At 39.2% G+C, this 22,991-nt stretch overlaps 2 protein-coding genes across 4 annotated transcripts in view; one reads left to right on the plus strand and one right to left on the minus strand.

Moving 5' to 3' along the window:
- The window catches only part of TBCE (tubulin folding cofactor E), a 51,976-nt gene extending 43,888 nt beyond the window's left edge, over nucleotides 1-8,088 (plus strand). For both annotated transcript variants that reach the window (XM_058801201.1, XM_058801202.1), the window contains exons 10-17: nucleotides 459-523; nucleotides 608-672; nucleotides 1,118-1,270; nucleotides 2,020-2,173; nucleotides 2,659-2,727; nucleotides 3,748-3,807; nucleotides 5,149-5,240; nucleotides 5,488-8,088. In XM_058801201.1, the coding sequence (XP_058657184.1) occupies nucleotides 459-523; nucleotides 608-672; nucleotides 1,118-1,270; nucleotides 2,020-2,173; nucleotides 2,659-2,727; nucleotides 3,748-3,807; nucleotides 5,149-5,240; nucleotides 5,488-5,580 (751 nt within the window). In that variant the 3' untranslated portion in view covers nucleotides 5,581-8,088. The remainder of the gene's footprint in view (nucleotides 1-458; nucleotides 524-607; nucleotides 673-1,117; nucleotides 1,271-2,019; nucleotides 2,174-2,658; nucleotides 2,728-3,747; nucleotides 3,808-5,148; nucleotides 5,241-5,487) is intronic.
- B3GALNT2 (beta-1,3-N-acetylgalactosaminyltransferase 2) overlaps nucleotides 4,387-22,991 on the minus strand; it is a 30,056-nt gene continuing 11,451 nt past the window's right edge. For both annotated transcript variants that reach the window (XM_058801204.1, XM_058801203.1), the window contains 11 exons: nucleotides 22,163-22,310; nucleotides 20,797-20,897; nucleotides 19,522-19,715; nucleotides 18,445-18,540; nucleotides 13,858-13,968; nucleotides 13,010-13,088; nucleotides 11,656-11,839; nucleotides 9,981-10,106; nucleotides 7,785-7,944; nucleotides 7,316-7,372; nucleotides 4,387-6,952 (listed from right to left, as the gene is read on the minus strand). In XM_058801204.1, coding sequence (XP_058657187.1) covers nucleotides 6,818-6,952; nucleotides 7,316-7,372; nucleotides 7,785-7,944; nucleotides 9,981-10,106; nucleotides 11,656-11,839; nucleotides 13,010-13,088; nucleotides 13,858-13,968; nucleotides 18,445-18,540; nucleotides 19,522-19,715; nucleotides 20,797-20,897; nucleotides 22,163-22,310 — 1,391 coding nt within the window. In that variant the 3' untranslated portion in view covers nucleotides 4,387-6,817. The remainder of the gene's footprint in view (nucleotides 6,953-7,315; nucleotides 7,373-7,784; nucleotides 7,945-9,980; nucleotides 10,107-11,655; nucleotides 11,840-13,009; nucleotides 13,089-13,857; nucleotides 13,969-18,444; nucleotides 18,541-19,521; nucleotides 19,716-20,796; nucleotides 20,898-22,162; nucleotides 22,311-22,991) is intronic.

Raw genomic sequence — 22,991 nt, forward strand, 5'->3', positions numbered from 1 at the left:
TTGTATAATAACACATTCTTCAGCTGTGTGTTATTAGGTTTTCATTATACACTTACGAAATGAAAGTGATTTACCACACTTTGCTAATTTGCAGAATTATCATCTTACCCTGTACACCAAAACAGCAGCCATGATTTTCAATAGCCACAAGCTATTTGTAAAAAAATCATTTAGAAAATCACACATTTTAAATGTGTGATTTAAATGGCTCCATCCAGGAGCCATTCTGAAAGTTTGAAATTGTTGCACTTACTCACTGAAAATATTATTCCCTGAACACGGCTGAAGTCTGGGTACTGCCTGTGAGGCTGCTTTTCATTTGTCAGGGATGCTGCACCACATCCACATCAAAAGCTGCAGGTCTTTATTAAGAAAAGAAAAAAAAAAATCAGGTTGTATCTCTTTGCAAATAACTTCCTGCGCCACATACAGTGATTATTGTGTCTATTAAATTTCAGATTAGAACAGCTAATACTTAGAAACACTGGTATATCTTCTGTACACTTTCCTGATGCTGGATTTGGTATGTAAAAGAAGTAATTTATTTATAGGTTTAAAATTCTGTTAATTTAAAGTTTTCACTGTTTTCCTGTTACTCTTTTCCTAGGATGCAAAACTAAAATGTTTCCTTCGCTAAAACGCCTTGCAATAAATGACAATAAAATATCACAGGTAGGTTAGATTGTGATGGTTTCACATTTTGTAAATAAATGCATCTTGTTAAAGAGTAACTTAAAGTTTGCTTTTTAAATTTTCATTTTATGTGTAAGATTCTGAGGTAACTTTTGAACAATTTGTTCAATACAGAGGCATAGTTTTAAAATGTAAAAATATTTCTTAACGTTAAAAAACACGTTTAGGTTATGGCAGCTACCTTATAATTTCTCTCACAGAATTCTAATTATCTGAAGTTCGAATTTCTTGTTTTGGTTTGTTTTTTAAATAAATGGAGTGCAGTTCTTTCCTTAGCTACATGAACAGGATCCAAGTACTTGGTTCAGATGATCAAAAGAATTTTTCCAGTCATGTTTGTTGTTCAGGAGAAATCAGTGTTACCAGGTATTGTTCTGAAATGAAGTTACATATTTCCTCAAAAGACTCTTCCCTTCCATTTCAGTGGTCATCTATCAATGAGCTTGACAAACTGCCAAGTTTGCGGGCACTGCAGTGTAACAATAACCCCTTCGTGGACACAGAGAAGAACCCAGAGACCCTGAAACAGCTCATTATTGCCAAGATAAGCCAGTTGGAGGTTTTGAACAACTGTGAGGTGGGTGATACTTCAACAAATTGCATGAGTCTGGCAAAAACTTTAAATCACTGCCTGAGGAATTGTTTTCAGTTTCTTTTAAGATTATTGATTGTTTGGGTGCAGGAAAAGTAAAGTGCCAACTAATCCATCCCCTTGTTAGTGGGGCAGTCACAAGACAAGACAGTGCAAGACTGAGCCCTGTTTGTAAGTATTGCTAACTCAGTGGGGACTTGGACAAGACGGGTCAATGGTGGTTTTTTTTCAATGCCTGAATAGTGTTGAAGTTGCAGGACTGTTAACAAAAACCATACTCTTAAAAGAAAGAAAAAATAGAAAAAGCAGCATAGTCTGATCTGTTTCAGTGACAGCAATACCAACATTTGCCTTCTGCAATAGAAAAATATCATAATCCACACCAAATCAAACTTTCAGCAAATGTTTATCATAAAGGAGAGCAGAAGCAGCATCTCATCCATTGCTACACAAAACATCCTTGCATCACCATACACAGCAAAATCTTTGCTTAGGTATTAATTTATGGTTCAGTGAGTACACAGAGAGGCTTAATGGCTCTAAAATATACTGAATATATGGATCACTCAGTATTTGGAGACATGGTTTGTAAGATTCTTGGGAGTATTGAAACATACTGAACATCAAATAAGACCAAGGAGTCTGTGGCACTGATTAGATTTTGTTCTCAGCAAAGTTATATAATCATATTATAAGTTATAATCATATTATGTGCCATTCCTGTGTCAGTACAGATCCTTCCTGCTGAAAGAAGAGGAGCAGAGCTTGATTATCGCAAAATATTTGGAAAGGACTGGCTAGAAGCTGGTGGGCATTGGAACCCAGAGAAAAACAAGCCAAGTGAAGAATTCCTTGCTGCCCATCCTAGATACCCAGCACTTTGTCTTAGTAAGTACAAGCAGAGCACAATAGCATTTCCTCACCTCTGGCATTGTGGCAGCACTGGTTTGGTCTGTTTTCAATTTCTCTTCCCCTTGGGTGTTTTTCCCATGTGCTGCTACAGCCTTAGGAAAGCCCATGCATTGGCAAGCCTGTGTGCCAGTGAGCTTTGCACTGAACTGCATCCTTTGGGGCACTGCTCCCTCAGGAACTCTGGCTCCTGGCATCAGAGACCCCAGCACCTGTGTGCGTCCATCCATCCAGCCATCCACTCCCCCAGCAGTGGGAATGTTAAGCAGACACCCCTGTCCTGGATGTTGCAGCAGCTGGCCGAGGCTCATGTCTGCAGCACTGTGTGGTGCAGGAGCCACCATGGCTGTGCTGAGGGAACTCCTGCCTGATCCTGCACCACAGTGGTCCTAGGTCTTCAGTTTTAGTCTTTAAAGGGTTCTACTACTTTTCTGTTTTTCTTACTTCTATTTTTCTTCCAACAGAATATGGAGCACCTGAAGAAGGAGAACTGAAGGGGCAACAGCCTTTGACTCTGAAAAATCAGCTCCTGAGTAAGAGGCCAGAAATGGTCAAAATTGTTCCTTCTGCATTTAGACTATTTCATGAGCTTAGTGTCTCCTAGGTGTAGATGAAGAACAAAAAGTTCCAGCTTGTAATTTTGATTTTCTGAACTGTCTCAGTGAGTTTGACTGAAAAGCTGATTCTGTGTACTCTCATTTTCCCCTTCAACCCAAGCCAAATGATTTTCTCAACTGAGATTTAATGGAGAACAAAGGTTATTGATACTCCATTCTGACAGTGTAAATGGCTTCTTTACAAAAGACATCTCAGGCTTTAATCTCAGCTGCTCTGTTTTCTATTTTACCTTTTTTATAACTTCTTTAGGACAGACAAGAAAAACATGGGTAGCTTTGGTAATTGGAGCTGTCTACATATTTAATCTAGGTTACATCCTCGACTTGCAAATTCATGTAGCTGTGTTTCCCAGCTGACAGAAGAACTGAAAATTTTTACTTCATGGGCAAAATAGTATTTTAAGGCATTACATTCTAATGCATTTAAGTGGAAGAATAAATAGAATAAGGAATCTTATTGGCTAGACATAAAATAAACCTTTGTTTAAGAATAAGTCTCTTAATCTCTGTAAAATAATTAGGCTAATTATATCCTGTGAAAGTCTTTGTATGATGCTTTTGAGAGGACCAAAAGCCTGTTTTAAACTGAATAAGCAATTTCCATTCTACTGCAGGTTATTTTAAAAAAATGAAATAGAAATTAGGCATTTTTAAGTAAATACTCATTTTGACCAAAATATCTTTAAGCATTTAGGGAGTCACCTCTACAATAATTTACCAAAGATGAATAAAAACTTGGTTATTTTCATTAATTAATTTTTCAGATAATGACTAAATGTTATCTTAACTGCTGAGATGCAGGCTACCTCCTAATTTTTGAGAGATCAGGCTGAGCTAAGGGAAATCATTTGTAATAAAAAGAGACTAGAAAGACTATGCTTCTGCCAGAACAGGGCTTCTTGTTCTTTCACTAATGCCTCACCCTTCTTCTTTAAGCTTTGACAATTAAGTGTCCTGAGAAACCTGAACAGAAGCCAGTGGAGAAAAAACTGCCAGGTAAGAACTCTTGGCTTATATTCAAGTAGTTGTTTCATTGCTCCTTTTCAAACAACTGTATTAAAGAATGGCAGCTGCCTCTGACTTTGTCAGCTCCTGAAAGCTTTTCCTCTGTCATATAAAGAAATGACAAAGACAGAAATTATTTGAGAAGTCATAATTCTTCTGGCCTTCATACTTACTTTCAGTCCAGTTCAAAGATGAAAAGTTGATGCTTTGTTGGGAAGTTGATGCTCTGCTGCTGGTTTCATGTTTAATATTCTGAGGCAATTAAAGGCCTATTAACAGGGATGATATCTGGTGGATGTGTTAACCAAGTAACCAGAACATGAAGTCTTAAGAGGCAACCACACAGTGTGTCAATCTAGATATTGAGGTGTAGTATCTAATCCATGAAGTTAGAAGTCCAGTTCTGACCTCCATCAAATTCATCCTTTGAAGTTTTAGTGTCTGTGGTGATACCAGAATGAATAAGACCATTCTAAATTAAGCTGATGTTTTGGAAAGATGTGTCAGAATGAAGTCTGAGAGAAAAGAAGAATTCAAGCTTTATTCTAAAATAAAAATCACATTTATTATCACAACTTGCATAAAATCAGATAGATACAGCTTTTACAAAAATGTTTGATAGAAAAATATTTGTCTAAGTACCATGTGTGGTATTACAGGAGTAACTCGCTATTGCTGTGCCTTTAGATAAAGCTTCAAAAGAAGTGAAAGTTCAACCAAAATACTGAGTTTATCTATTGCAAACACAGGTATCACCTCTGGAACAAACTACATCTACTCATTCAAGATCCATTACAAAAAAATACCCCTTCCTATAACTGACTTCATAATATAAACAATTCTGCTGACAATGTGTTTGGGACTAATACTCAATACCATTCCTAAGAATGTCACTAGTTCCACCCTGCCATTTCCTTACTTGTGCTGGGAAAGCCAATTCCTGGTAATGCAAAACTGCAAGGAACAGTTGCCAGATGCAAGTAGTCAGAACCTGGCTGGTGTGTGTCCCAAAGGTCACTTAGTTTAGCATGTAGAAATACAGACTCAGAAAAGGTAAATTATGAAGCCGTAACATTTAATTTGGTGTATGGGATCAAAGCGCTTACTCTGTAGCAGCACATCCTGCCCTGTCCACCACAGGTGAAACCATTTTCCACTTGACAGTAGCAGATATGGTTTCAGGTACCTTAGACATTATTGCAGTGTTAGAACTGAAGCAGCAATACAGCCTTTCACTGTTGCTATAAGCAAGTAAAGTGAAACACTGGTACTTTGCTACAGCTCAGTGGCAGCAGCATTTTTCTAATAACTTTTCTTCTCTCCCCTCAACAGAGTCTATGACTATTCAGAAGGTCAAAGGACTGCTGTATCGCCTGTTTAAAATTCCTGGTTCAGACCTGAAACTGTCCTACAAAAGTTCTAAAGTGAGTTAAAAACAGATATTGAAAAACAAAATATTCCATGCTGCTAAAGGTCCATAGCATGTTCTAAAATACTATATAAAGAAATTCATTTCACTTGAGGAGAGCTGTCTTCATGCTGTCATTTAGGACCTCATTTCATTTCTGTAATATGACAGATTCTCCCTGACTGCAACTGCCTGCTATTTGGTTTACATGAAGGGATTTCAGTGTAAGTCTGATTAGGGGTTTTTTTGCTTTCTCATTCTAGCTGGAAGGAAAAGAAGTTGAACTAGACAATGACTTAAAGCCTTTGCAGTTTTACTCAATAGAAAGTGGAGACTGTGTGTTAGTACGGTGGTAAAGATGGGATTCTCTCTCTGGACTGAAGGAAAAGCTGACACAAGAACTGCAGAAGAGAGACAGACACACGGACAGCTTGTGCCTGAACAGACATACAGGTGAATATGAGTTTCACACACGTGGCACCAAAGGGCTGTACAACTGTACTTTCAACTCCTCAACTTGATCATCAGCCTCCATGAAAACATCTGCTCATTTGTCCTACTGGAGAGCTACCAAACTGTGCTTAAATGCTTCCATTAAATAAAACTCAAGGTCACCCTTTTGCCAAGATTTTGTACTGCCTTCCCCCAGCAGCAGTGAGAATTTGCTTTACTGAACCGAGTACAGGGTTGAGTTGTGATCTCTTTGCCATCAAGACAAGATCAGTGCTGCACTGAGAGGCCACTTCCTCTTTGTTTTCACCTACATCCAACGACCTTATAGTGAACAAAACCCAGCAGTAATTTTAGAAGTATCTACCTTAGATGATTAAGGTCAAAATCTGCCAGACCTTTCTTCTACCCTACAGTGTTAACATACCACATTATAAATAAGTTCTCAGCACACTGCAAGGCATTGCTATTTATTTTACAATCTTTAGCGTGCTGTTCCTCAAGCTTATTTTACTTTCACTTGTGTACCCTCAGATTCATATCTATTCAGAATGAGCTCTCAGAAATCCCTCCTAAATCAGGCCAAGTTTGCAGTACTTTAAGATTTGGTATAAGCAAACCTTGATTTAATTTTTATCTAAAATGACAATGATTGATATAAACAAACTAATCACAAATCCTAGCCCCCACTGCTGTCCCTGTCCCTGCACAGGTGAGGGCAGCCCCTCAGACAGCACAGAATGTGCTGCAGCAAGACTTACCAGCTGCTGAGCACAACTCTCACAGGAGCCTGGAACAGCCCTATACTGAATCAAATCAGTAGTGCTTCAATTTACAAAAGACAGGCTAGTTGGCATTCTTATGTGCATTTATTAATTACAAGTAGGTCTTTGACTTTATATAAAAAGGATTTTTTTTTAATCTTGAACATTTTGGTTTTTGTGTGATCAACATCTATACTATAGAAAATGAATAGTATCAGTCCACTTGTAATTATCAAAAGGGATGTGCAAATATTGTTATACTTTAGTTGAAACCCAGCATTAAAAGGTACCTTAGTATTTCTTATTGTTCCAGGAATGAATCCAAATGTACACTTTTCCATGATCATTATACACTACCCTGTTTTCCAAGGCAAGTCCATCATCTCTCCTCACATCTACATGGATCTCCACACAGTTCCTTTAATCTCCAGAGCTCTCCCAGCTCCTGGGGCGAGTACTGGGGGGAAGACAGCATGCCACTCTCACACGTCTTCTCACACAACCAGAGACCATCCTGTCAAGAGAGAGAGAAATATTTCAATAGTTTTTCTTAGAAAGTATGTAGTCTACAACAATCTTCACTTCCAAGAATCAGGTGTTTATTGTTTCCAGCAACAAACATTGCACACAAAGATCCCAAACTGATCTTCTAGACCTATTCAGAGAACTTGGGGGTAGGGATGGAGTCTGCAGGTGGTTTGTGGCAGTTTTGTGGTTTTTCTTTTAAATACATCTTTAAAAGACTTTTTTTCCCTCTGGATTTTAATTCAATGGTTATTCCAATTCCAAAAAAAACCACCATTTCTCCTGTTTTATGCTACTTGGAACAGCAGCCATCTCCTCTTTCTGTAAGGTCAGACGATTCCTTCAGACTTACTTGATACCGCTTGGGTCCTACAGCTGCCATCCAGATGCCCATGCTCACATCTTCACCCTGAGATGAAAATAAAAAATACAGATATGAGCACCAAGAAAGCATAAAGCATGACTGTGACCTGGAATGAGTTGCATCATCTACAAGCAGTAAAGAACAGTAACTACAAAAACCTACGCCAGACTACTGCAGGGGTGTTAAAATAATCCTTCCACCTTTCCCATAACAATACACTGTTCTTACAGAAACAGAGTACAAAAACCAAGATTACACCTCCAGAGGTTTTCAGTCCCAAACATCTGTGCTTTGAATTAGAACAGGCACTAAACCTAGCAACCAAAAACACGGCAGAAGCCCACATGAGCCAGGAGAACCCAACACTAACACTTGAGCAATATTCTTTCTGACCCATCCAGTACATGTGGTTCCCCAGACCACTTCAACACAGAAAAACTGAACTAATCTTTATTACCTGGTACGTTTTTAATCTTTCAGAGTTGCTTGCCAGCCACTGCACAATGTCGTTGGAGATGACATAGCCAGACCCACAAGCAAAGGCTGGATATGCAGGACTTGGATACTCCAGTTCTTGCCACTTCCCCGTTCGATCAACTGCCCAATTTAGTCTGAAACTGAAGACATGTTAGACATGAGATGTTTATAGAGAGGCCTCTGTGGAACCTATGAGCACTGATAACTGAAGTAATACTGATAAACAACTGAGAGAAAGAAGTAGGTGATCCTAATTATAGCTCCTAGTCTTATTTCTCTAGGGCACAAAGCTGAAATTGTAACTGTTGTTTGGTCTCAATCTTGGATAATAAGAGAAAGTTTTCTAAACAGAAACCAAAGCAACATTGACATTCAGGTCCTCAGCGTCTATGCCTTGCTGTTGGGTTTTGAACTAGGTAAGCACACACATCCTTACCTATTTTGTAATGGGCCCATTTGTCTCCTGCTAATTAACCCCTTTGGTTAATCAATCAACATGACACAAGGGCAGTGCCTCCAGCAGGCATGCAGACAGTGATGTTATGCAACCCATTTTCCTGTTAAAGCTAGTGGCTGCTTAAAAATCAGGAAGCAGTACTACCTTCTCTAAGCTGTTTTCCAAATGAAGCTCAACAAAGGAGATGTTCAAAGGCTGCCATCACTGAATTACAAAAGAACTCTTCCTGGCAGTGGTGTTCTCTAAGGAAGGCTTTATTCCCTCCAGAGGCCTGCAGGAAGCAGTCTCTGGCTGCAGAGTCTCCCCAGACACTCCCAGCGTGGCAGAGCTCGCTGCGGCGCTGTGCAGCGCTAGGGACCCTGCCAAACTGCCACGTGAAAAGCATCCTGCTTCCCTGTTTGGGAACCAGCTGCTATTGCACTCCTCTGGCCTCACTAACACTTCATGCAGCCACAGCTAGGAGACATAACTGTGTCAATGCAGCAGGGTCTGCCCCTGTTGCACAAAGAGGTTCAGCATTGCTGATTTCCAGTCATGAGCACAAGCAGCTGAAAGCTTCAGTGAGCTACTAAGAACTGTCACCTCAGACAACAGCCCCAAAAGGGAGGAATCAATCATAGCTGAGTGGCAAGTATGTCATCAGATTCTGCCCATTCTCAACTGAAGCTGACATATTAAAGCACAAAGTAAATGAAAGTCTCATCTGACACCTGAATTCACTTTAGGCACAGTACCTTCCACTCCATTGAATCACAGCACAAAGAGTTCAAGCCCCTCCAGACTGAGAAGCATCTGCTTTGAGAATCATTTTATACTTCCATAGTTATTTCAGTGTTGCTCCCTACATATCACACTTGCCTGACCTGAAGACTGTGACTATTAAAGAATTTACACCAAAAGATGTCACTCCTAGGATCTTTGAGATAATCACAAGATAACCAACTATTTCACACACTTGACCACACACCTTATTAAATTGCTTTATAAGCAACAGGCAGGATCAGATTTGTGGAGCAAAGCAGCAAAGGCCTGTTTTTCTTCAATGAGCAGAAGGCAACAGGAAGGCACATTGTACCATTATGCTGTATTGAATGCTGTAGTAGCACAGAGTTCCTGCTATATTGGATTTCATATCAGAGCTGCCATGCATTCCATGGATGGAAGGGAAGATATGGGCTATTTTGATCCTCCTGGTTGTTCATGAGTTCAGTCAAAAATTTATTAATCAGATCTGCTATTTCATACAGCAGAAGTGGGTAGCAATGCCTGAATTTCACAGCTGTTACAATAAAGTACAGACCATAACAGAAACTTTGTTTCTCTCATTTACCCCACTTCCTCAAGCCCACAAGAAAACTCAGTGACATTACAAAAAGTAGTATTTATAGTTCTGTACTACGTACTTTTAACTTCGCTATATTGCTGGAAAATTCTTATTTACTTAAGTACCATGACAAAGATGTCTACAACACATTTTAAAACCAGGCAAGATATTCAGCAAGTTTAAATCACTGTAAAGGCATACTCTGGAAAGTTATTGTAAAGGACAGATTTCTGATTCTGAGATTCAAAGTTTAACACATACAGAAGTCCTGCTTTTTACAGGCTGGCTTCCTTAGGCTTAGGAGGGGAACCCACATTAAAACAGACTTAAATCACTAAACCATTCATAAAGAAATGGTAACGATCTCTTAAAGGTAATTTTAAAAAACAACTTACTTTCCCCACCAAATGTTTGGCCTGTCCAATTTTTTCTGCATTATCCTGTTAAAAACACCTTCCAAATCAATGTAACAGTCATCATCCGTCTTCAGCAACAAGTCAAAACTCGTTGATTCCACTGTCCTGTAGCCAAAAAGGAAAGTGATGAGATGCTGAGCTGCACACCACAAACTACAGACAGCATGCTCTGCAAGGGGTTTTTGGGATGTGGGGGGGGAGCAAGAGGGAAGGAACATCTTTGCTACCCTTGACTTTTAAAAGTTTTCTCTATCGACCAAGGCTAACTGCTTGTCCTTCAAAGGAGATGCAGCTGTGTCCTATGATGATCTTACAACATGGACTTGTGTATGAGCAGAAGAAAACAAATTTGAAGTTTTGTTCTCCAGGACAGATGGTGGATTTACTAATGAAAGCATCTTAAGCAGTATTGACCTCAGAAGGATATGAATCCCTGATGCTGATGGCAGCACAGCTGTTAAAAGCCATTGGCTACATATCAGTAGCTTACTTTCAGGATAAGACAGTCAGTTCAAGGGCAATGAGAAGGTTGTAGGTGGTAAAAAACATCTGTGGAAACAACTCTGTCCGTACTCTTTCTCTGTAAATGCACCCTTCAAACATGAAAAATGTTATCTTTACCTGTCTGAAATGGTTGAACATGACACACATAAAATAACCGAAACAGCTTAAGATTCTAGGGATCATGGCTGGGTTGGTTACAAACATTTGTAAGGATAACTTCTTACAACAAGAAGGGTATTTTTAAAAGCCTTTTCTTACTAAATCTTGAAAAATTGCTAATCTGTAAGAAATTATCACAAAGATCTAAGTGTTGACATGCAAACCTCCTTTTAGAACTGAAAGCATGTTCAGTTTTTCAGTTACATTCATAGCCATGGAATTTGTGACATAAGTGCATAATCTTGCAAGCAACTAAACTGAATTTTGGATAAAGCACAACTGTCAACTGTATTTCTTACTCCACAGCAGCATCAATTAACTGAAACAGTTATCTCAGAATAATGAAATCACTGCAAATTTAGAGGTAGAAACTTACTGGATTAACACAGACAATGCATTTCACTATGAAAACTCTTCCTATCAGCCTTCTGTCCGTGCTGTACACATGCTCCCAGTCCTTCCCCTCCACTCAGCACTGGTGTGGCCACATCTGGACAACATGTGCAGTCTTAGACTCCTCAGTACAAGAGGGACATGGCCATACTGGGCGGAGAGTCCAGCAAAGGCCCATCACGATGATTATGGGACTGGAGCAACAGCCACAAACTGAAACACTGAGCAAGTACACAAACTGGCCAAAAGCCATCCTTTAAAATACTACAACTGCTAGTTTTCAGTTAGATACAAATGAAAAGAAATTACCAGGAGAAATGAAAATTTTTACACCTGGACTCTTAGAGCAGAAGCCTGTCTTGCCAGCTTGTGCAGATTTGAAGCACCAAAGGTCAGCATTAAAAAAACAACAGGCACTGCCATTTTACTCACTACATGCATGCAAAGTGCTGAGACAGAAATACAACTTAATGAAGTAAAACACATAAGGCATGTATTTCATGGAACCTATCAAGTAACATGATCTGCTAGATCATCTTGCACTACAAACAGCACCATTCCTACGAGAAAATAAGAAAATACTTTCTTTTCTACTTACCATCGGTAGAAGTTCAGCAGTTTGGAGGGAACGTTTCTGTAAGTGTCAATCACATCTACAAAAACAATGTCATCATACATGCTGCTTTCTTCCTTCAATAAAGCATCTTCCTTCTCAAGGTTTTTAATGTGACTTGCAAACCTTTCTGGGCGAGTATGGAGGCTTTTTAAAAGAGCATCACCTTCTGAAAGAAACAGAAAGAACCATTATTAAACAAAGATACATATTATTTCACATTTCTCTTGGATCATACAGGGTACACATTGACAAAATGAATCTGAAGAAGCATTCAAATTAATGGGGTTATGAAAATCCTACAATTAATTTTAAAATTTCTACAAAATAGTTTAAGTTGCAGAACAACAAATATTTTTTGTATAAGGCCTGACATTAAAACATTAAAGTAAAAAAGTATTCTCTTCCTCTTCAGTAATAAAAGAATTCAACTTTCTAAGGTTCCTTAATATTAAGATCAGTCTGGGACTTCACTATTTCTCTTACTGTAGAGTAAAAAGGCCACTGTCAGTTCCTCCTAAGTATATGTATTTAGCATAAAAAATAAACACAAACAATGCTATGCTAAATATAATCAAATAGGCATTGCTTTGATGTAGCACCGATGATCCCTGCTGAACCACATCACATAACTGCAGGTAAAAGCTAAAAATATATTGCAGATAAGGAGGTAGTTTGTGGTACTGAAGAAAAGTTTGTCAAACATAATGGAAGGGCTTCAGCACACACCTCAATTCAGGCTCCTACACAGCAGACAAGACAACAGGACTGCCCAATTGTATCTGCCAGGCCTAGCTACAAAAACACAGCAATAACACTCAATGCTTATGTTGGACCAATAAGAACACATTGGTTCCAGTACTATGTGGTCAAAATCTTAGAAATTGGAAAGACCTCCTCTAAAATCTCAACATTCTGCTGAAATAGGTGCAAAAGGACACCAACAGGGATAGGAACTGTTTGTCCATATTGTTAAACATTGTGATACAGTACCTCTAACTGCAACAGAACTGGAAAAAAAGTGTGAAAAATATCAGGGAAAGATTTCAGTACATGACATTTTTTAACTCGATTTTGGGTAACAAAACACAAGAAGGAGAGTCTAGATAAAAAGAGAAAGGAATGCAAGTCAACTGGAGTGGCTGACAAAAGGCAAGCAAAGGAACCACATCAGAATATTGACTTAAAGCATAAAAGAGCCAGGAAGAGAATGTTTCTGCTAAAAGAAAACCTAGAGTGACTAAGTTCATGAAGGCAGCAGAAATTATACTCAGCAGTGTAATTTAAATTACCTGTTTTACCATCACATCAAATATCATGCTACGTTTTGTGGCCTTACCTTGAATAGTGTAGATAAAACCACCTGCTATTCCCTCCACTCCTTCTGTGAGTTCATGAGGCAGTGACCCTTCCCCTGCCTGTTAGGAACAGATTAATTGAAATTAACAGATTAATTTGTCTCTCATTATTGATGAGTTTTCCCCTCTGATTTCAAGGTGTGAAGTTTTCTGGCAACTAAGAATGAAATTAATTTAAAGCTCTGCTGGTTCAGGCACTGGCATAATCACAGAACCACAGAACATCCTGAGTTGGAAGGGACCCACAACAATTATTGATGTCCAACTCCTGGTCCTGCACAGGATCACCCCAAGAATCACACCATGTGCCATGGAACATTAAGACTAAGATTTTTAACTAAAATTTTGTGGCATTTTAAATTTCACCCAGAACTAGCAGTACCACTGAAACTTTCAGGAAACTAGTTTCAAAGTTGACAGCAAAATGCAAAATTATTCTGGCTAAATTACAATGACACAGGATGTTTAGGCAAGCAACAATCTGACATGAAAAGAGACACTGCCAAAAAGCAAATACCCAGACTTTATCCCATCAGTTGGGATTTTAGCACAGGATTTTTGACCCTGTGATGACATTTTGCCATCTCTGATATACTGACACTGCTTCACATTCTCACAAAAACAATGACAGCTTTACTCCTCTCAAAATAAAATGCCACTTACAAGTGTAATTTTTTTGCAAGAAGGCAAAGCAAAACTTCTTTTCTGAGACAAAAGGAGAAGCCCAACTAAATTAATGATTTACACAGAGAAACACAGGAAAATGCTAAATTCTCAACAGTTATAGGAAAAATAGAAACATGGTGGAAAGGAAGGTGATGGGACTCACTGTAATGACTCTGAAAACACCTCCTCCATCATTCACCATCACTTTATGAAGGTTTCTTGAAACCAAGCCCTGAAGATCCTGGCTCTCCCACACAATGGTACCTTCAAAACTCTGGTAAGAGAGCAAAATACAGTTATGCAGGTATACAAAGACTTTAAAAAAATGGAAGTCAAACAGATTGGGCTCATTAAAATTATTTTACAATAGTCAACTTCACACAAGATTTAGCTTGAGCGCATAACATAAATGTTTTACTTACACTTCAATAAAAATAAATTACACACAAATGAAACAGATCTGTGAAACTCAGTAACATGTAATCATTCTTTTAAAACTAATCATTAAGACTATATTAACTTTTGACAGGAGCATATCATAAAAGACTTTGGCTTTCTAAAATCATCAAAACAGCATTTAAAGGTGACCCAAAGTGAGTTTTTAAAAATCAAATGTAAAATCTGCGTTACAAAGGGAATACATTAAAACAGATTTGGAAACAAGCTCAGCTTTTATCGTTATCTGCCAAACAGAGATCAGAGACTGGATCCTGACACCAGCAAAACTCAAAGAAAATTATGGCCACCTTTATGGCAGCAAAGGCATCACAAGCTACTGTAGGACTCACAGAAGTCTTACCTCACATCTTGGCTAGTAAGGAAGAAAAAGACAAGTGAATAACTTCAAAATTTTCTGGTTCTAACAGTCAAATTAGGCTATGCCACTCCATGTTTTACATATGTATATAAATATAAAATATATATATGTGTGTGTGTGTAAATTCTTGCATTTGAAAGGACTTAATCTCAACTTTAAAATGACAACCCTTGAGAACATGCAAAGGAACAGGAGGTAAGTGGTACAAGTAAGAGTATTGGTAGAATCTTATTTTTAAAAAATTTTAAAGCAATTTCTCCCTTATGGAAGGTAGGGCTGTTATACTCCTGACTCCCAGATGAACACATTCCATTTTGTCTCTCCCGCTTTTATAGGAAACACACTGGTTGTTAGTGTGGGTGTTGGAACAGAAAAACAACTTGTTTGTACATGCATCTCTGTTGCTGTAGGAAGTCTGTTTACTTATACCAACCTCTAATCTCTTCCCCATTTTATCTTCCTTGTACACTAGAAACCTTCTCTAAAAATCCTTCAGCTACTGAAACATCTTTAAGTCTAGATTATAGTCCAGCTTACTTTATTTCTTTCTTCTGGAAGTAGGTCTTAGGATCTGCAGCAGCCTCAGTGTTTAATGACAGCTGTGTGTGTACTTCAGAAGTCTCTCATCTATTATTTAAAATGCCAGGTTTATAAGCTAATAATGGAGCTAGCCAGTGTTTATTCAAGCCTGACTTCTATGCTCAATACCTTCCCCTTGTTTCACAGAATCACAGAATAAGCTGAATTGGAAGGGACCCATAAGGATCATCCTATCCCACTCCTGACCTTGCAGGATCATTCCCAAATCACACCCTCTGCCTGCAAGCATTGACAAAGCTCTTCTTGAACTCTTGGCTTGATGCTGTGACCACCTCCCCAGGGAGCCTATTCCAGTGCCCAACTACCCTCTGGGTGAAGAATCTTTTTCTAATATACAGCCTAAAACTTCCCTAATGCAGCTTCAGGCCATTTCCTGTTCACCACAGAGAAGAGATCAATACCTGCCCCTCCTCTTCCTCTCATGAGAAAGCTGTAACTGCAGTGAGATCTCACTTCAGTCTTCTCCAGGCTGAACAGACCAAGTGACCTCAGCTGCTCCTCAAATGCCTTCCCCTCAAGGCCCTTCACCATCTTCATTGCCCTCCTTTGGGCACTCCCTAACAGTTCACTTTCTTTCTTACATTGAAGCTGCCCCCAGCACTCGAGGTGAGGCTGCCTTAGAGCAGGACAATCCCTCTCATGCCTGGCTGAGGATGCTGTGCCTGAATGCAGCATCAGGACATGGCTGGGCCTCATGGCTGCCAGGGCACTGCTGACTCATACTCAGCTTTCTGCTGTTTGCTTAATTATTTCTCACTTATCAAAATAAATGAACCAATATTAAGACTTTTTCTAGTGGCTCAATTTCTCTTTTTGCAGTGACTGTCATCTCCCATTCCAATGTTTTTTGCTGTAGGGATTGGGCTCTAATCACACTTCAGTGTCCTCTTTATAGACACAACCTCTGGAAAGTTGTTGAGTGAACAGGAGAGCGCTTTAGGAGCAAGAGTCCTTTCATGCCTCAGCAAGCAGAAACATTACAGTTTTCACCACTGACTATTAGTGATACTGACTTTAAATGTACCAGGAGTCTTAATCAGTTACTACCAGTGAACCTCAGTGTAAGGTGTCCTAAGGCTGCAAGCTATCATTATTTTCTAGCTTGAGAGACTCGTAAGCAAATTTTCTAATGACTTTAGCCCTCAGCTATCCTTACTCTAAGCCAGTTAATGAAAGCTGAAGCCTGAAAATGCTTCAAGCAAAAACATTAGTGGCACACCTGAGACTACATCATCTGTTTTTCCACATTGAAATTCCAGCCTTGTTGCTGCCAGAGCGCAGTGGCATTTACAGTGAATACCGAACAAGTGAACTGACATAATGCAGCCCTGCCAAACTCCTTTCCTAATGTTAAACACTGCTGTGCCTTTTGTTCCTCCAACTACTCCCCATCAGTAATACAGAATATGTGCAGTAGAGTCCCATCTTCATGCAAATGGCCCAAGGCTTTTTGACAAAATAAGTGCACTGCTAAGACCTGTCTGTAAGAGGCCTGTTTGTTTTAGTTATCTGCTGGTGCTTCTGCTGTTCTGTGCTTTCAGTGGTTCCAAAGCTGAATAATCGATTCTGTCTCTCACAATCTGGCCTGCCAGATGCTTATTCTAATGCTGCATTTCCTTTCCTTTCCTTTCCCCAAGACAAGCAGAAAGAGCAGCACTTCAGCTGCAACATGAATGAAGCTCTTCAGCAGTCTGTACAATCCATTGCTTCTTCAAGGTGGAAAGACAGAATAGACACTGCCTCAGACAGCATCCTGTGACAATTAAAGAGTTCACTAAATTTAGTGCTCTCAAACAAGCAGACAGGAACACGTGGGCATTGCCACCTCTTCTGAATCACTGTGTGTGCTTCAGCATCCTGAGCATCACAGGAGACTGCATGCTGTGCCTAAGCCCTGTTAATCTACGTTAGAAACATGGTGTTACCCTGTAAGCATTCAGTGCATGACACACATCAGATTAAGGGAGTCCACACAAAGAAATATATGAATACTAATATTCTTTCTCTCAAGGAAGCATTTCCCATCTGCCTTTCAGGAAAACTGCAACCATTTATAGCAAAATTACAACTGCCTGGAATTTTAGCATCTCAAAACAAAGTCTTACAGGGAAAAGGCTCACCTGATAGACTACCAAATTACTGGGTAATCAATATTCCTTTTAAAAACGTAAAATAAACCCTTAATCATTTTAGTATGAAATTAGATTGCCAAAGCATATGCACAAAATACTGCAAGTGGTCTGCTCACCTGAAAGGTCTTCTGCCAGCATAACAACCTGCACAGTATTCAGTAAACACTGTCTAAGATGATAAATCAATCAGTCAGCTGCAGATTCCCCTTAAAATTAATAGATTTCCAAATACACTCATTAGTATAGAGCCAGGGGAATAAATCAGGGAATAAACTGGCCCAAACTGTCCTCTCTTCCCTCTTCAGTCTTTTCTTGCTTCATTCTTTCATAACACAGTTTCTTTAGTAATAAAACAACCTAGACTTGAAGACAGCTTACAGAAACAGCAGCAAGAGTCCAGGAAAATATTTAAATTAAGGGAATCTGTCTAAAATGGTAGCTGAGATATCTAGTGAGAGATCACTGGTCCACTGAGACCAATTCCTTGTACCTGACAGGGTCTGCTAACTAGAATTCTCCTTCACCAACCTTTATTCATTAAACCTTCACTGTAAAATCATCACGCTATTTTCCTATGGGTATTCTGTTCCTTTTTGTAAAATCATCACGGTATTTTCCTACGATATTCTTCTTTTGTGTTAAATCCTCTTCCTTCCTATGCAGCCACAAGTATGTTCCATATCCCTATACCAAAAACAAACAACCCTGTCACTGCAAACATAACACACAATATCTTGATGTTATGTCCAAGCCATCAGATGCAGAAACCTCTTTTCCAGCTGTTCCCTAGAAACCTGTGCCATCCTCCCCTCCCTATCTTGTGTGCTAATGTCTGATAAAGCAGAAGGGGAAAAGAAGCACCACATGTTCTGGTAAACTCTCCCACAGAATCAAAGCAGGTACAGTTTGCAACCAGAAATAGATAAGTTTTCTGAAGTTGCTACTATTTGACAAAGTAATTTTTTATCAATTTAGATTTTCCAGGCTTATGCTTTATAACTAGCGGTGATAATAGGATGCTATAAAACAAATACTGGATTTCAGCATATCCCTGCAACTACTTACCCATTCTGGGATTCTGTGAACTAACATTCTAGAGGTTTTCACTCGCCTTTTTCTGCCTCAAGCCAAGGCCACTTTTATCAGTCAGTCTGCCCAGATGACTTAAAAGAACTGCTGGCAGTTCTGGTACTGCACATACCTCTGGCAAAATGAACTGCTCTACTGGCTTGTACCACAATCTGTTCACCTGCACTCCACAGCTCGGCGGACTAAAGCGAGCACTGAAGATGGCTTCCTGTGAACAACGGGAAAAAAACAAGATTTTGATGTGTGTTGTGGGGTTTTTTTAAGTGCTACTGCATTATACAGGCCATAAAATGGCTCTTCCATAATAACAAATTACAAAAAGATTCTGTATTGCCAAATTCCAATCTTCAGAAAAGAGTTTCCAAGCTCTCTTATGATACCAACTTTTCTCCCTCACTGGAAGTAAAAATCTAATGCAAATAAAATTATCAGACTGAACATTTAGGAACTCTACAATTTAGGAAACGTGAACTTGATTACAGTATAACTTTATTTTTATTACGGCTATTATAAACCAAACTCCTTGGAAGTTCATCATGGAAGTCATAGTTTACTGTAGCACAGGCAGAAGTTTTGAAATTGGCCTATCAAATTGAGATAAATGTAATCTATCAAATACAACAATATTGCTCAAATTTTTTTTCCCTCCAAATCACAAAGCTATTCTATCAAGCCCATAACAGCTTGGGACTGGGGGAAATTATCAATGAAGTTTGATTATTACCAGTAAATTGTAACAGTTTCTAGAAATCTTAAAATGTCTTGCCAGAAGACAGACAAGAAAAAATTACAGCTGTCCTGCATCTCTGCTTGAAGACACTAAATATATGTTTCTGCAGGCATTTTAAGTATATTAGATAGCTTAATTTTTATTCCTTAATAACTATCAATATTTAGAACACCAAATACAAACAAAAAATTGTGCATTGGAATTAAATGTAAGTGCTCTTTCATAACAGCATCTAGATTAACACATAGCACTTGGGGAATTTCATCCTTTTTTCATCCAGGATGTGCCTTTGTATATGTATATGAGAATTTAAAATGGAACAGAAGAAAAATATAATTCATAAACTTGTCAGTTAAGTATTTCTCTTCTAACTCACCAACACAGCATGTCACTTTCTTTAAGAACTTAATGCACAGAAAAGAGATATCATGCTTTCAAAAAATAACTACAGCACTCTACCTCATGTTCTGCCTGGTAGAGCTTTACAGTGATGTTCCTCTGGAATCCCACCCCATCAGCCTCATAAAACACCCCAAGGCTGGTGATGACAATGGGGTAAAGCACACGGAAGTTCACACTGACAATTCTGTCTTCAGACAGCACAGAAGGGATGTCCTCAGGGAGACTGAATGCTTCAATTTCCTGATTCAAAACTGAATGAAAAGGAAAGGCCAGAGGTAAGGGGAGAAAAGTTCATAGTTCCTGGACACACACAAAGCACACTGCCTGCATGCAAAGCATTCTGGTTAATTAGCATGGCTAACAAGTGCACAAGGATAATCAAACACTGGAGTGAAAGAAAATACAATGGGCTGCACATTGCAGCAAGAAAAATTTCAGTGATACAGCAATCTGCAGGCTAATAGCAATTGCAACTCAATGCCTACATATCCACTGGGCAAAGATTAGAAACACAATAAATCCACAGCAGGAAGACAAAAATGCTATTTGACTGCATGAATACATGTATATTAGCATAATAAAATAATTATTCATGTATCAAAATGGCACACACCTCCACTCAATTCAGCTGTCTGCTTTTCAGCATTATCGCCTACCTAAGCCCTGAGGTACCGTTTATACTCAGAAACAGAGGATGTTGTCATTCAAAGAGAAAGTAACAGAAATTACATTTTGTGTTCAGTCATGGCTCAGGTACCTAGCAGTCTTTAGTTAACTTGTATTAAAGAGCAAGAATGAAATAAAATCCAAAAGGAGACAGGAAAAATATACAATTTTAGTCAGGAATTTTTGTATGGTATTTAAATTTTTCCTCCATTTCACATTTCTTAATTGTTTTCTCTCTAAAGCAGAATCAAAAACCAATAAGCCAGACTTGCTTAGAGAATTCACTTTGTCACCAGAGAAGTCCATCTGACACTCAAGACTGTCACCTTGCTACTTTATTCACATTTGACACTATGCCAGGTCATTTTGTCTCTCCAACTTCATTTAACACATACATCAAATAAAAATGTATTGTACATGGGCGAGACTGTCTGGTGACACAAGAAAAATGCAAATCCATTAGAAGTCAATGGACTGCCCTTCACATGCCCAGAAATCTCTCCCTTTCTGGCCTGCACATAGTACCTACAGGAAGGTTATGCAACAAGTTCTAGGAGGTATTTGTTTTCAAGACTAGCTGTCTCAATGAAACTCCTCAAACCACTCTCAGGAGAGATGACTAGCTCTAGTTCAGACCACAGAATTTTTAAAAGTCAACTTCTATACCTGGGTTGCTGATGTTCAGAAGTTTGCAGGAGTAGGGGTCTTCTCTGTCCTTCACTGGCACAGCACAACCATGCGCACCTATTATAAACTTCACAAGGACACTAAAATAATTTGCTTTTATTAACACCAGTTCTCTTCCCTCCTCCCTCCATCTTCAATAAACTTAATTTTATCACCCTGACCTGCCTTTCACAGGCAGATTTTGAACCTCTTAAAAATCAGCAATGACAGTTGGTATGCAGAGCAACCACACGAATCCCCTCATAGGAGCTCAATTCCAAATCCACAGTAACATTTTACATTATGAGGTCACAAGAAGATTGGCAGCTAGAAATGAGATACAAGACAGCTAGCACACTAAACAGAAAAAAGACCTAAGGCAACACTGAAGGATCCCAGAGACCTGCCCTTGCTAGCTCGGGTTTGTTAGTTAATTCAAGATTGTTTAAATACTACGCATTCAAATGTCAATGAAAAAAATAGTAAGAAAAAAGACTCATAAGCATCAAAGGAGGAACAAGGATTCCAGACTGTCTGTTACAATGAAATATTTCAGCTTGGGGCTGTAGCAAAACAAGAGGTTCCTCTCCAGCTCCAATCATGGTTATTCCTTAGTAGGATGACATCAAGTAAGCACAAAGAGCAAGGATCCACCTTTGCCTGTCTTTTCACCTAGCAGCTAAACGTCCTCCCAGAACTCCATATAAGCTATGAAAGGTCACTTTTTAGATGACTGAGGTGGCTGCGCTGCACTCCAGGCTGCATGCTGACACAAATCTGGGAACAGCAAAATGCTCTCAGTGCAAGGCAGGCACCAAGGTGTGAGGATGCAGCATTTCTGGGGATGAACTGCTGCAGAGTTTCTCAGCAAAAACAGACCTGTCTGTACACTGTCAGGTCTATGCAAGGAATCAGGAAGTGCCACTCATACTGCAGCAGTTTGGTGCACCTGGTTCAGTAGGAAATAAATCTGAACTTTACAGTTGAGGCTGTTTGCAAGAGCTTTTGTGGTTCTCTCACCAAATGCAATCCTGCCTGCTTTCAAAAATCCTAGATTACCAAGGATTCAAGCTGCACACCATACATTACAACACAAAAAACAGAAAGGCTTATACATCACTAATAAACAGTGGCAAGTAATTGCAAAAGCAAACAGCAGTGTATAAAAAGTAGTTACAGCCCCAGGCAAGAAGTATTCTTATATACTATTAAGCAGACTTTTAAAAAAATCTATCAGAATACAAGATGCTAAAAAACAAACAAACTAATAAACTAGGAAACACTTTAAAACAAAAATTATTAAATCAAGATATTTCAGCATGACAGCCCTGCCCCCCTGGCCAAACCACAGAACAGTGAAGGTTACCGTTGGCTCAGGGCAGGATGTTCTTTCAGGTGCTTGAACCAAGTGCTCCTTATAACCCTGCGGAGCTCGTGATTGTGCCGAGCTGACAAAACGCCCACAACAACATCATAGTGCTTCAGCTTCCATTGAGGAAAGAGGGACAGCGGACCTACAAGGAGAAAGTGACAAATATTTACTTTATGCACATATTACCACAAGCCTGAGTTGCAAGCAATAATTAATTCCAGCCTTCCAGAACTTAAAGGGGGCTTACAAAAAGGAGGGTGAGCGATGCAGACAGCGATAGGACAAGGGAAAGGGTTTTAAACTAAAACAGGGGAGACTGAGATTAGATGTTGGGAGGAAGTTCTTTATTCAGATGGTGGTAAAACACTGGAAAAGGTTGCTCAGAAAAGTTGTGGCTAACTCAATCCTGGGAATTGTTCAAGGTCAGGTAGGATGGGGCTTTGAGCAACCAGGTCTGGTGGGAGTCATCCCTGCCCAAGGCAGGGGAGTTGAAATTAGATGATCTTTAAGGTCCCTTCAACCCAAACCATTCTGAAATTCTGTGATTAAAGGACATCTCAAAAGCAAGAGAACTGAAACACTAAAAACAAGCAGCAGTATTACTTTTGTATTCTTGGTTCAGAATCAGAGAAACATTTTCAATACATCAAAACCTTCACTCACATGCCCATTTTCCCTGTGCTTCCTAAAGTTGCTGGGACCACCTTTCTGCCTCACAGTTTCAGTGTGGGATCTCAAGGACCATTATTTCTAACCTTTTGAAGTGGAATACCACTCTGCCTTCACACAGGGTGTTACATCCCTACACAGGAATGCTCTGGCT

This window comes from Ammospiza caudacuta, chromosome 3, assembly GCF_027887145.1.
Source record: "Ammospiza caudacuta isolate bAmmCau1 chromosome 3, bAmmCau1.pri, whole genome shotgun sequence".
Classification (NCBI taxonomy): domain Eukaryota; kingdom Metazoa; phylum Chordata; class Aves; order Passeriformes; family Passerellidae; genus Ammospiza; species Ammospiza caudacuta.